This window comes from Echiichthys vipera (assembly GCF_963691815.1).
Source record: "Echiichthys vipera genome assembly, chromosome: 16".
NCBI lineage: Eukaryota > Metazoa > Chordata > Actinopteri > Perciformes > Trachinidae > Echiichthys > Echiichthys vipera.
Window position 1 is genome coordinate 20,768,624 of NC_139841.1, and position 13,968 is coordinate 20,782,591.

The following is a 13,968-nucleotide window of genomic DNA, read 5'->3' on the forward strand; positions in this document are numbered from 1 at the left end:
CAATTTTATTAGTAAAGCTGGTAATTAATGAGCTATGGTCGATTTATCAATTGGAAAAAAACCTCTTGGTGGTATTTACAGCTCAGAAATTTTATGTAACAAGAGCAGAAACATTACAAATGTATTCAATTTAGTGTTACATATGGTCTTTAACTACATTTCAGAACAAAGTAGTGGAAAAATGTTTGTCGTACAGAAGAGAAATGCAGGTCACACAGGTGTTCTTTTACTCTCTCACACACACGCTCACACACTTTAGATGCACACAGCTGCAGTCATCCCCACCATCAGTGAAAACCACATGAACCTTGGACACTTTGATAAGCCTTGTGTATTTATTTAGCGTTATTTCCCCCATTTTCTAACATTTTTATTTAATGTTTTTCATTTGTGTTTTATATCTACGTATCGGTGGGTGCAAAATTAAAGTACTATATGGATAATCATAATTTGTGACGGGCCTACACACCAACACTACGTGTACTTTAACATTATCTTTGTATGTTTTCTCACTTTCACTCTCTCCATTGCTCCATTGCACGTGTCACCAAACTACTTTCCCCCCTTCTTCCACCAGGTCGCTCAACCCTTCAACAACCTCTCCGTCCGCTGTATCTCCAGTCAATGTTGTCCTCCAGAGCTGTGGAGTGTGACAATGGTGTTTGTGTCCTGTGAATCAAACGCCATTATCACACTAAATAGCTACAGTGTGAAACTGAACCTCAATATTTTCCTCAGTTTCCTGGTTTACCTCTTTTTTCGTCTTCCTTTTTTTTAGTTAGTGGTTTGTGTATAATGTTCTTTGTCTTCTTTTTTTTTTCTATAGTTTCCTCATTCCTTTTGTAAAGCCCAACAACACACCAGGGACACATTACACCGTGCAGGAGGGGCAGAGATGAAAATAGATGTGTGTTGATACACCGTACATGATCTTAAGCCTAAAGTGTGACCTACTTATGTTTGTATCTGAGGTGCTAATTTGCTGCTGGAAACCTTCTCCTGTTGGTAAAAATAAAAATAGGCGGCCCAGTTGTTTTCATCTTGCCGCCATTTGATTTGTTGTCATGATTCGACACTTTTCCGGCATGTAACAGCTAATCTTTTATGATTACATTATCTTCATCTGTGTTAATGATGTAAATAAAGTGGTTGTTTGTTGCCTGTTGCCATAGAGTGAACTTTAGTCATTCATAAGAATTAATTAAGACATAATATTCACATTTAAACACCCTCAAACCCAGCGGGATGTACAAAGACAAGCAGATATTTATATATTCACATAGACAACCGCTCACCCCTTAAACCTGTAGGTCAGAGTTCCCAATAGTGGAAATGTGAGTTGATTTAACTTCATTAAAAAAATAAATTCAGAAAGCATCTCGAACCAGCAACATCTCTTTAATAACAAAGATCTACCGTGTGCTTAAACACTGGCCATAGCCGCAACCCGAGAAACATGTCAACAATTTGGGTCAGGGATTTAAAAAAGCACTGAGCGTCGGACAGAGAGACCGTTTCAGACTGCTGTTGATTGAATAGCTGGTATGTTATTGACATCATACGTATGTAATTTAACTCTGGATGTCAGGTTTGATTTTAAATGTCTCTCATTTAGTTTAAGCTGCACTAGTTTAGATCCTTGAAATGATGCCAGACATTCAAAATCAATTTAACAAGCAGAACTGCACCATACAATAAAATAATAAATCAATAAATCTTTACATTTTACAGTGAATACATTTAAATGCATACTTTACATGAGCTTGATTTGTACAAAATGTCTTTGTGTTATTTTCCAGAATTCAATATGAGCGTATCCTGGATCAGTAGCTTTTACTAAATGAAAAAAACGTTTCGATAACGTCACATTAAACTGAATTTACAATTATTTGTCACCTCGCACACCAAACACAAAAATGACCCGCTCATACTGAAACCAAAACACTACATGTCCTCTAATGTGTGTATTTTTTTTTATCATACAACCTACTTAAAAGACATTTCCTGTGATCAATTAATTAACAAGCTCATTAATTTAATGAACTGATAGTTTGAAAACATCAGTGAAGTAGAAAAACAAGAAAACCTCATCGCACCTCATCAATAAAGCAATCTCTAAGACATCACAGTTCAACACCATCATCATCATCTTCATCATCATCATCGTCTTCGAGTAAATGTCACAGTTTTACCAAAACATTAAATACACTTCCATACATAAATCATCTCTTTAAAATAAAATATATCTCTAAAATGTTGAACATGAGATGAAGCAAAACGGCCTCTGAAACAATCGCTCTCTTCACAGTCGAACACATCTGTCCTCCCCATCATCATCTGGCCGTCTGTCGCCTTAAAACCAAGTAAACTCTGCATGACGACGTCCAACGTGAGTGAAGCAGATCACCTGAAACTCTCCATTTCAATAAAAATGACACCCCATAGTCCGAGATTCTCCTTCTACTATGACTTGCCCTTCACTGTTGGCCCAAATGTTTTCTTCTTGGGTGCAGCAGAGGGTTGGGGTTTGGGTTTCGGAGCAGACTTTTTAGGTTTGGGCTGCAGGGATTTGAGGCCCAGGATCTCACAGTACTTGTTGCACTGGTGCAAAGCCTTGAACTGGTCAATGAATGAGGTGGCGCAGTTCCCTTTGAAGCCCTTATATCTAAATAGTAAATAGATAATTAATATATCAAGTTGCATCGACAAATTTGCATCTATAACTGGTATCAAAAGAAATACTCACCCTTTCTTGCAGGTGGCTATTCCCACATCGGTGAGCCTCATTCCCACTCCTGAAAACCACAGAAATCAGACTGATATTTAGTTCCCAATGTTTTTTTATTTAAAGCAAAATAATTTGCATAACAAAAGATATATATTTTCCTGACCTTGCATGTCAGTCACCAGCAGGTTGCCCTCAGTCTTATGATAGACCCAGTGCTGGAAAGCGCAACACTTCTGTCCTGCCTCCGAGTCGCGTCTCATCAGGTTGATTTCTTTGCCGTCTTTGACCGAATACTTGACAAAGTCACCGATCAGCTCCTCCTCAAGCGTGGCGTACGGGATGTCGTTGGATGGACGGTGAACCAGGTAGATGGGAATGATCCTGGTGGAAGCACGAAACAAAATGCCTTCAGCTTTGAGTATTTTAAATTATTTTTAAATAGTTAGTTATGTTGGTCATTACGTTTACAGCTTATCAGAAGTGTCACTCACTCTGGGATATCTCCAAAGGCCTCCACAGACTGGGCTTCGGAGTTGTACGCCTTGATGTACTCTCTTGCTGTGTTCTGGACATGGCACTCCTAAAAGTTATTTCAAATGATGAATGGATGATAAACATATTAAAACATAACAAAGTGGCCCATAGATGCATATTTTAAAACCCTAATACAACTTCATGTAATACCAATTGGAACTTTTTAATCAATTAATAAAAAAATAGTGCCAAAACATTTTTCACTAATCTTTTTGTGATGCTTAATACGTAAAATATCACAAAACATCTTTGAATTAATGCAGTAACAATATTGTAATCAAGTCACAATTATATATGAAATATTTAATCCCATTTCCATAAAATTGTAGCAGAAAAGGTGTGCTGTGGCATGCAATGTGGTGCTTGGTTTCCATAGAGGACTTTTATGCACATAATGCAATGCAGCTATGAAGGACTGTTTGGAGAGTCCAGTGATGTTCTTACCTCTACAGCCAAGGTAAAGTTCTTCTGAACGAGCTCGTCGTTGTTCTTGGTCCCGTAGCTGATAGAGTTGTGTACTTTGAGCACACAGGAGTATCCAGGTAGTAACAAGGGTATCTGACCCGCATGCAACTTGGTCCGGAAAGCCCGCCGGTGCATCCCCTCCCCAAAGTGGACCTTTTCGGTGATGATGCTGGCAGGTTGGTTCTCTCCAAAGTGTTGGTCGGATAGAAAATCCTCTTTGAAAATTAGCCTGGAACACTGGACATCCTCTTCTTCACTGCCAACCTCTACAGGGGCAACTAGAAAAAAAAGACAAAAAAGTTCTCATCTGTTATCTGTCAAAAATGTAAAGTAATAAACCTTGTTCTGAGATCAAAACTCACAGGAGATGGTCTTTGGAGATGGAGGGATGACAATCTCACTGAGCACTGTAAATATAGTCAAAAAGAAGAAATGTGATGGAAACACATTCTGTCACCACATTTATGTTGTAGATGCTCTAAGTCAATCCTGATGTATACCTTCATATGTGAGCAGGTAGTCCAGGGTGACAGATCCATGTAAACTGGTGAGCCGACACTCGTACTTGCCCAAGTCTTTGTGAGAAGCATTGGAGATGGTCAGCGACACTCTGCTCTCGTCCCCTGCACTTCAGAGAGAGGTACTGTGTCACAAAATGCACCGAACAAAGCAAGATTTTTCTGGCATTGCATCTGAAATTTTATTTAGGCCTACTATGATATTTAATTATATACATTATAGCAATCAAGGATCTGTGCTATGCCAAAAAATTCAATTGTTAATGGAATTTATTCCTCCTCTAGTTAGCAACTGAGCAGAGTTCAAATAGTTAGATAAAAGTAGGTGAATGGAGGGGCAGGGTTATGGCGCGCTCACACTATCCTCCCGGACCGAGACCCGGACTTTAGGGTACTTGTCCCCCCTCCCTCTCCCCCCCGCGCCCCAGCCCCGTTTGTACTCACACTACCAGGGCCTCGGCCAATGCTTCTTGGCCGAGGCCCCGCCTTCAAGCCGTAACACGTCACACGCATTGATCGCGTGTGTGTGGCTTTGTTTACAAATCTTTCCGTAGAACTCAGAGTTTTTGTGCGTCTTGTCGACTGTTTTTGAATATTTTCATCGACCAAATCTGCAGTAAACACTCCACCTCCGCATCACACCAACATGAACCTTTCACCACCATTGTTGTTGTTGTTAAATGTCCGCACATGGTCCGTCCTTCTATTTACATGTCCGAACAGGCGTCATAACGCTACTGCCGTAGGGCTCGTGCTCGTGCGCGTACACGTGCGCACGCTCGTGCTCGTACATGTGCAAACGGCTCCGCTAAAGCCCACCTATTTCAAGCGGGCCGTGGCGGCCCAGCTGGCCCCAGTTGAGCGCGGAGCGGGTGCGCTCACACTACTTAAAGGTACTAGACTTTAGCTGAAAAACCGGTTTTGGCCGCGGCCAAAAGGATAGTGTGATCACGCTCTTAGGGTCTACATAAGCCTATTTATCTGGGAATTTGGCACTGATTGTGGAAAAAATAATAGACCGAGGAACATAGGACCCTTTTGTTAAAAAAAGGTTTGCTGTTCCCCAGTCACAAACAAAGTGGTGAACACAGGACCCAGGGAACATAGGTATGCTCCCGTTCAGTTAGCCAAAAGTAGCCTAATGGATTTTGTTGTACAGTTAGCTAAAATTGGCTTAAAGGATAAACACTGTGTAGTAAACTTTGCCCAATGGATAAACATTGTACAGTTAGCCAAAAGTAGCCTAATGGATAAATGATTAGTTAGCTACAAGTAATGGATAAACAGTTGAAATATTTGCTTAAACATACTGGATAGAAAGTTTAAATAATGTATTAAAAATAAAAGATAAATGATTGTCCAAAAGCTGTCTTGTAGCACAAATGCAAACTTAACTAATCTTGATAATAAGCCTAACAATTTAAACTTTATATGATTAACAGTGGTAAACAAAATACATGTAAATTAAAATATTTAGAATAGGACCACAGTGTCAATAAAGTGCATGAGTTCATCTGTATGTTTCTGTGGGAGCACGTCAGGCGGAGAAGGTAAGGCACCACTGCTACTGTATACCACCTATTACGTAGACTAAAGGAGCATAACGTTACTAGTTTCCAAAGACAATGTGGTAAGTCACTGGAGACTGGTCGGTGTTTTGGGGCTGTATAAAGCTGAGTGATGTGAGAGTCGGCTAAAGAGAAAACACATTTTAGAAATCATATCAAATCAAACTAAATACCTTCTCTTGCTCTCAGACAGGACGGTGCCCCCTGTGCTCCAGGTGACGGTGTAGTTGGAGAAGACAGCTGCAAACTGACACCACAGGCAGAGACTCTGGGGGTCCCCGCTCACTGACACGGCCTGGATAGGCTGCACCACTTTGGGGTCTGCAGACATTGTCATATGCTTTTAATATGAGGTGTTTACCTGCCATTATGCATGAGGACATGTGGAAAACCTAATGTGTCATTGAAGCGTGCTTAGCGGCCCCTTACCTTCCTTTGGTGGGATTTTCTGTTTGACCACTTCACTGTACGCCTTCTTGTAAGTTGCCCCAGCATCTACTTTGGGCTCCTCTCCCTTTGCCTTGATAGAAATGTCTGGCTTTGCAAGTTTAGACTCCAAAACACCGAGAATCTTTCCAAACTTATCCTCTGACAGGCGTCGTCTTTTAATGATATCATCTTTCAGAGGACTGGTGAAGTTTTTTGGCTGATGGTCTTTACGATCTGCATGATGTGTAGGCTGTTGTCCCTGGGAAGTTTTAGCTTTAGCCTCTGGTTGCTGGGACCTTTTGTCATCAGAGTGATCACTGTCCTTTTGAGGTTTTCCAGCTTTAACCCCCAGCTTGGCCTCAAACATATCAATCCTTCCTTTTGCAGTCTTTGGTTTTGCTCCATTCTCTACCTCGACCAGTGGCTCACCTACACTTTTCACTCCTGTTGCATTCAGAGTGTGTTTCTTTTTCTTCTTGCCGTGTGGCTTGTTTGGAGCCTTCTCTGTCGCTACACCAGTCTCAAGCACCAATTTATCCTCCTTGTCCTCAAACCTGACTTGAGTGTTCTCACCGGTGTGATTTTCCCCAGTAAGAGTGTGAGTCTCTTGTTGTTTGCAAACCTGCTGTGCTGAAACATGGGGAGATAAATTCTCCTGTTTCTTGGTAACTTGTGCACCATAATGATGACCAGCGGACTTGTCCTTTTTGGAGCGTGCTCTGCTCTCTGAGGTGGACTTGTGGGTTTTGTGCGGCATCTTTTCAGCTGGTTTCTGATTCAACTCAGATTGTTTGGCTATGGTGATGTGTTTTGCAGCTCTTGGGACAAATGGATCATTTACTTCTAAAGTGATGAATGCAATGCGGTTCTTCTCTGAGATGATGAAATGATCTGCAGGGAAATCAGCCAGGTTTGAAAGTTCTCTACTCAGGTCATGAATCTCCTCAGTGATTGTTTTTCTCGCGGTGACCAAATCCGATTCTCCCTCTGCTGGCGATTTCTCAGCAGAGTCAGTTGTATTTCCCTTTTTATGAATCACCTCATCACCTTCTGGAGATGTTTTGACAGTAATCCCATCTGAGCTTGGCCCAAGAACGCAGGGTTCTACGAGGTCACAACTGAGGTCCGTGTTGTCATTGAGAGACCTTTCGGCGCAAGTCTGATCTCCTTCCAAACTGCAGCTTGTCCGACAGACGAGGGAGGAGCCGATACTGAGAGGAGCTACGGGCATAATAAACTTGGGACTTCCCCACTTTGACTCCACCTGACATGCTCCATCACGGTCTGGAAAAGTGTCAGAAGGCACGGGTGTGTGGACATTAGTATTCAGGCCTGATTGTATGGGCACACCTGACACGTGAATGTTTGTCAGAGTGTGTGTGGTGAGGAAAGGAAGATCTGTTGAAGGTTCAGCTCCTTCCTCAGCTGGCCCGCGGACCCTTTTGGCTTCCTGCTCGGCAACCGAAGCCGGCTTGGAGACACTATGTTCATCGGTCACTTTACACACTTCATCTCCAAAGGGCTGGTAATGAAAAAAAAAACAATAACAATAATACAGATGTGAGGTAATGTCAAGAATTTGTATATATCTGAGACTAGGATGATTATTTAATCCTTATCTATCAGTTTGAGTATAAGACTGTCAGACTCCAATAACACTAAACAGGTAATCACTTTAAGGCAGATCCTGCAGATAGTTGGTTACAAAATCATGCCATTACATTCAGCTCCGTTCAAAACATACCTTTCTATAGAGCCATAAAGCGGACGTCTATGAAACACCATGATATATCCAATCCCACAGTCCATGTGTCCTGAATACAACTGAATCCTACACTGTTATAGACAGGAGCTCTAGCTATGCCTTGCACACCTAAGCCAATCAAAAGCAGTCTCCTAGGCTCCTGAACCTGTTGGAGTCCTGATCCTGGGTTTTTAAAGGAGATGCGGAGGCAATGGGTGTGTTAAAGGGTGTCTACGTAAAGAGAGAGAGAGAGAGAGAGAGAGAGTAAGGGAGGGTCATGTTTCATTCCTCAGCTGTGCTCTCCTCTCACTCCTCCACCCTGACACGCCATGGATGCATGCTATTATCATTGAACTCTCAGCTATTCTTAGATGCCATTTCTGTCCATCTGAAGTTTTCCTCTCATGCACTGCTCGTTTCCTTCAGCACACACAGCTGTCAGTCTTTGAGATAGGAGCCAAAGGACTTATCCAATAATGCAGAATCAAGCCTGGATGAGAGTCCTTCATGGCTGCAAAATAAATGGCTCCAGTCCAAAGCAAGGTGACAATACTTGTGAGTGTCATACGTGGATTTCACTCCAGTCAGGAGTACTCTACGTACCACCTGACTGGCTATCAATACTTTAGGTATGACAACACTGACAAGGGCAGGAGAGGGAATGTCTCTTAATGGTTTGGCTATGTTTCCAAAGCGCGTGGCTGGTGAATCTTTTGGCCAGCACGACTGATGTGAAGGTGAGCGTTGTTATTCTCTATTGTAAAGGGTGAATCTTTCCACCCTCTGTCTGTCACATACTTCAGAGAAAGCACCCAAGTTTAAATGTGAAATATGCGCTCATATTTCATGCTCTATGTAATGAGTCCAAGAGATAATAGTGAATATAAATCTATATACATATACCGTATATATAAGTAAACTTACCTCCTCGATTATCAGCTGTCCAGATGTATTTTGTCTGTCCAAATCTGTATCCTCTATTATATTCAGTACAATTGAATTTTCTTCATTGTTGATAAAAATGTCTGAGTCCACAAATCCACCAAACTGAGAAAGATCCAGATCAGCAGGAGAAGTATTTACACCGTATCCTCCAGGAGAGGCCACCATAGCACTGGATGATCCCATGGATGAGTGCTTGTGTGTGGGGCATGGAGAGCGCTCAGCCTGGATGCTCTGGATCTCTTCTGGCTCCTTTTCTTCTTGGGTGGTAGCTGTTGAATCACACAAGGATTCAACGCTCTGGGAGTTCTCTCTGTCTCTGAGCTCAGGTCCTGGAGCTTCGAGGCACAACAAAGAGAGACAGCTCTGCCCAGTGAGGCCAGCGCTCTCTGGGGTGTTTTGCGCCTCTAGAGGCTGATCCTGGACACCCATGGGTGGCTTTGATTGTGTCTGCGCTGCTGGCTCTAGACCCTCTCCTAATTTAGATGTCTCTGTTTCTATATGAGTGTTTACCTCTGCTAGTGCCTGTGTCAGAGCATCTATCTCAGCCCCAATCTCTGTGAAGGCAGCTGTGAAGTCCTCTGGTGGAGCCGCGATGATCCCGGCCCAGTCTGAGAGTGCACTTGCCCAGCTGTCCACTGAAGACCACCTCTCAACCGGTGGCCCCCAACCTTTGGTGTCATCACTGGACCAGCCAATCCCCTCAAGGCTGTAACCTGACACTGTCTCTTCTGGTGGAAAAGACAAGTCACGTGTAAGCCCTCCTTGCATCACAGATTGTCCTGTCTTGTCTAAAGCATCCCTACCTTCTGTACCTGTCAGATACTGGCATGCGTCCAGCCACAGTTCAACAGGGCTGTCGCTTCGCTTTGGTTGGGGGGTTGAGTCGGTGACCTCTACTTTCCCTCGCCCTACATCATTTACCGACATCAAGTCTGCCTCACAGGCATCCACAGCTGGTGGCCTTAGCTTTGCACGTCGAGTCACGTCCGACTCATAGTCAACCATACCTTGTTCCTCACCAGAGCCACAATGACATTGTGTCACCAAGTTGTCTGAATCACACATCAGGACATGTGTATCGCGGCCAGTTTGTGATAATGTCTGGTATTCAGGACACTGAATCTCCTTATGGCTCAGGATGAAGTCCTGTGTGTCACTTTCAAAGATATAAAGGTCTGACACAGGTGCTGTTGCTGTATCACTCTCTAAACTATCTGACCGATGCGATAATGACCGTAGTAGATAATTGTCTCGACTGTGTTCAGAGCTGGTGAGAGGCTCAGTGACAGATGGCTCCGTCGAACCCTCAGAAGAAGATGATATGGCCTCAAAAGGTTTAGGTGTGCTATTGTCTTGTATGAGAGAAAAGGAGAGGACTGGTTCTTGTTTAATGTGAAACTCTGAAAAAGATTTAGATAGAGGGGAAATAAGATCATGAGATAGGTGAGGTAAGAGAGGTAGGGAGCTAAAATAGCCACAAACCCTGAAATCATCATCATTTGGCGCAGGCTCGGAGCAAAGTGACAAACACTCTGACATATTGTAGCTGGATGATGAAGGCTTCATACTGTCTAGGTTGGGGCTTTTCTCCAGAGACAGGCACTTGGAAATGCTTGATAAAGGCTCAGTGGATTTGTCTTTGGGGTCTGAGAGATCTGACACAGACTCTGCTGCTGTCTCGTTTGAAGACAGCATGTTTTCTGCGGGACTGTGTAAAAGAGAAAGAGGGTCTAAATCCTCAGTTTGACTGTCTGTAAGAGCTGATGGGGGCCGTGTTTGGTCATCCGTGTAAAGGAGTGACAGATCCATCGGGACTGCTGTCCGAGGAGATTGTCAGCAGTAAGACTCCAGCTGTCAAACAACAACTTCAGGCCAAGTTTTGTGACAAACAGCATGAAGGTCCTCACACAGATCCTTTGTAACTTCTGGTGTCATTTCCTCCCCTGGATCCAACTGTATCCTTCGATCCTTAGATTCAGTACCTACAAAGTGAAGTCAGAGAGTCAAATAATCTCTCCTCTAAGGCTCTTGTGTATATTTACCTCCTTAATCTAAAGCATTTGAAGTAAAGGCCCACTATCTCTCTCTAGCTGTTTATCTAAGTTGCAGGGGATGTCCCTTTCAAATGTGCATCATGTTGCATCTATTTTGAAAGCTTTTAAAGGAAACTTGACATACCTTATCAACAGGAAACCTTCCTGTTGTTGTTACTTTATAGCTGATAAAAACGCCAGTTGTGTTGTGTTGTTACTAGCTGCAGACTACACTCTCCAGTTTCTATTGTCTTGTACAACCAAGGGGTGGTTAAACATGCATTGTCTATGTTGATCAATCACATTCACTATTAAAGTATTTACCAGATAAAAAAACACAATAGTATTGTGTTTATAAGCCCATAGAGCTGCAAATAGTTACAAATTGACAGAATCTCTGGTATTACTCATTAGTTTAAATGTAGTGCACTGGAGTACATGAGAAGTTTCTCTTGCATTGGCCTTAAGTTGAAAATACTGTTAAATATCCAGTGGTATGTAAGAACCTGTAATGCAGTCGAAGCAAACAACACATATTTCAGGGTCATCTGATTCACATGTTTCCTAAACAATTCAATTTATGCACAAACAGCAGATAATCTGCAGCTTTAATTCATTGACAAACTACAGTCTGTGAAGGTTTCTTTTAGCATCACTGTTGCTAATGCTTAACATTCACAATACTTTAAAAACACATTTAAAATAAGTTGTTTTTGCATAGTTCTCAAGCTATTATATTGGAAATTGGAGAAGTTACCACAGTGTTGATACACTTGATGAGTAACACCAGAGCTGTTTCTTAATATTTCTGTTTCTGTTATTTTTTAAATTAACGCTGCATTTATTTAGACCTAAGGTAACTGTAAAAGCATAGCTGCGTCTTAACAGCACCTATCTAAAATTCACATTGCCCGTGTTGCCCACTACAGGCAACCTGAGGCCTGGTATGAAGTGTTGAAGGGGGCGGCATCAAAACATGCACCCTGATATACAAGAGTGCAGAAGGGGAACTGGTGGCACAGACACTGGAAAAATACCAGCACATCTTCACCCATGACCTGCATTTGTGACATTCCTGCTGCAGTGAAGGACACCTAGCCGAGAACTCAAGCCTCAAATGTTTACTATGGAATACAGATGCTAACTTTAGTAAGCCTATTGACGTACACCTCGAATATAAACACATTTCAGGCTGCAAAACAACCCTGACAAAATGATATTCTTGGAGTAAAAGTACTGTTTTCCTTAAATTAAAAGGATCTGTTTGATCACATTAGGACACTGACTCCGTATTTAGATTTATTTATGGCGTTCATGTTAATAATCTCATATATCTGAGTCGTAGCCTACTTTTAGAGACTACTGGGAAGTTTTTTAATGAATCTGAAATCAGTGTTTTTGGTGTAGTCGATTAGTGCTTTTGATAGGACTAAAAAAACAACAACAATAAAACTGTCAGCACCTGCGTGACTGAAAGCAAGAAAGTGTAATTTGATTTCATGTCTGTGCCAAAATAGATCCATCCTCAGTCACACAACACCCCCTAAGAGCCTGCTGCATCTTTAAAGCCTCTTTATGTGAACAACTTGCTTGAAAGACATGAGCCCACATTCATTTGGATCACAGTTTAAGAAATTAAATCACAAGCTGCCTCAGCATGTCCAACTCTCTCAGCAGTGACAGCTACAAATGAGAAGAAAACTAAACAAATATTTGCCAAAATTCATTATACTTGTAAATCACTTTAAGAAATTACATGATGTGAAGTGTATCGTGTTAGTCATGCAGCACAGCAGTGTCGACCTGTCAGCACAGTGAGACGACAACATTTACCATACCCAAAGGGAATCATAACTAAACAGGCTAGCTCACAGCTGAATCACACACGATAAAGGTATTATTATTACTTGAGGGATTAATAGGATTTTCAGCCGTGCATGTTTTACGTACCCTTGTCATAGCCGTGTGGTTGAGGATATAGACCTATGATGTAGGACTTCAGTATGAGCTCAGGCTAGAGCCGGCAGTCTTGGGGTGTGAGTCTATTTTTAACTGTTGTTCCCCACAAGTACAAAGTCAGTTACCTGATATTGCAGACATCTTAAATATTTACCTCGCAATATCTATATTTACAGGCAGTTTCAGTGTCGGCCTACATTACAGATGAATATGTTGATTAGTTTTGATTGTTATAGAAATTTAATTAAAGGAAGTTTTGGACTCCAGTGAGAGGAATAATGAGAAACTTTAAACAAGCACATACTAAAGTACTAATTAAGGTTTAGATGGCAATTGTGCCACATTAAGACATGCTGGATGCAAGGGGGGAGAAATAAACTGGTTTGGACGGAGAGTCCAAACCAGTTTATATAGAAAAATAGAGAGAAAGCAAACATACAAACAGCTAATACTCTGTTAAACATGAGGCTGATTTTCTTATTATTTTTACGCTATAATATATACAATGTATGAAGGTTACTATAAGCTTGTAAATATTATTTTGTGTGAAAACATTTAGTAAACAGAGCTCTTCAATAAAAAATAAAATAAAAAATGAAAAAAAAAACATTCAAACATCTTGGGGTTGAGTCTGCATGGGAAAAACAATTACAACAAAATTCATATCAGCTGTTTTCCATTAAAACAAAGTATAATCTTTTATAAACAGAGTGTTTACAGTGCTACCGTGACATTGGGGGTCACATTTCCGGCAACATTAATGCCCCTCTCACTGCTCTGGCAAAGCAACAATGCACTGTTGTCAGAGGCCAAAACAACCTAATGAGGACGGACCTTTCTTGGCTTTTATTATGTCAAGGTATTAGCAGTCAATTATCACAGCCTGGACAGTGATTAAATGTGACTTTGCCTCTCATTTAGCAGAATTACTCATCTCATAAGCAGTGAACACAAGCAAATCCCTTATGACATAGATGGCAGGTCACTTTCCAAACATTTGAATGGTCCAATTATTCTAATTTAGCTGGAAGATAATCAGTTGTTT

At 41.6% G+C, this 13,968-nt stretch overlaps 1 protein-coding gene across 1 annotated transcript; it reads right to left on the reverse strand.

Annotated features, from left to right (window-relative positions):
- Positions 1-1,382: 1,382 nt before the first annotated feature.
- On the reverse strand, positions 1,383-12,978 carry alpk2 (alpha-kinase 2). Its single transcript, XM_083929961.1, has 11 exons — positions 12,915-12,978; positions 8,911-10,913; positions 6,243-7,764; positions 5,987-6,134; positions 4,228-4,355; positions 4,090-4,134; positions 3,707-4,005; positions 3,220-3,308; positions 2,892-3,109; positions 2,747-2,795; positions 1,383-2,665 (listed from the first exon to the last, which is right to left on the reverse strand). Exons 2-11 carry the CDS (start codon positions 10,738-10,740, stop codon positions 2,464-2,466), a joined length of 4,530 nt encoding a protein of 1,509 aa, XP_083786087.1. The 5' UTR covers positions 10,741-10,913; positions 12,915-12,978; the 3' UTR covers positions 1,383-2,463.
- Positions 12,979-13,968: the final 990 nt, after the last annotated feature.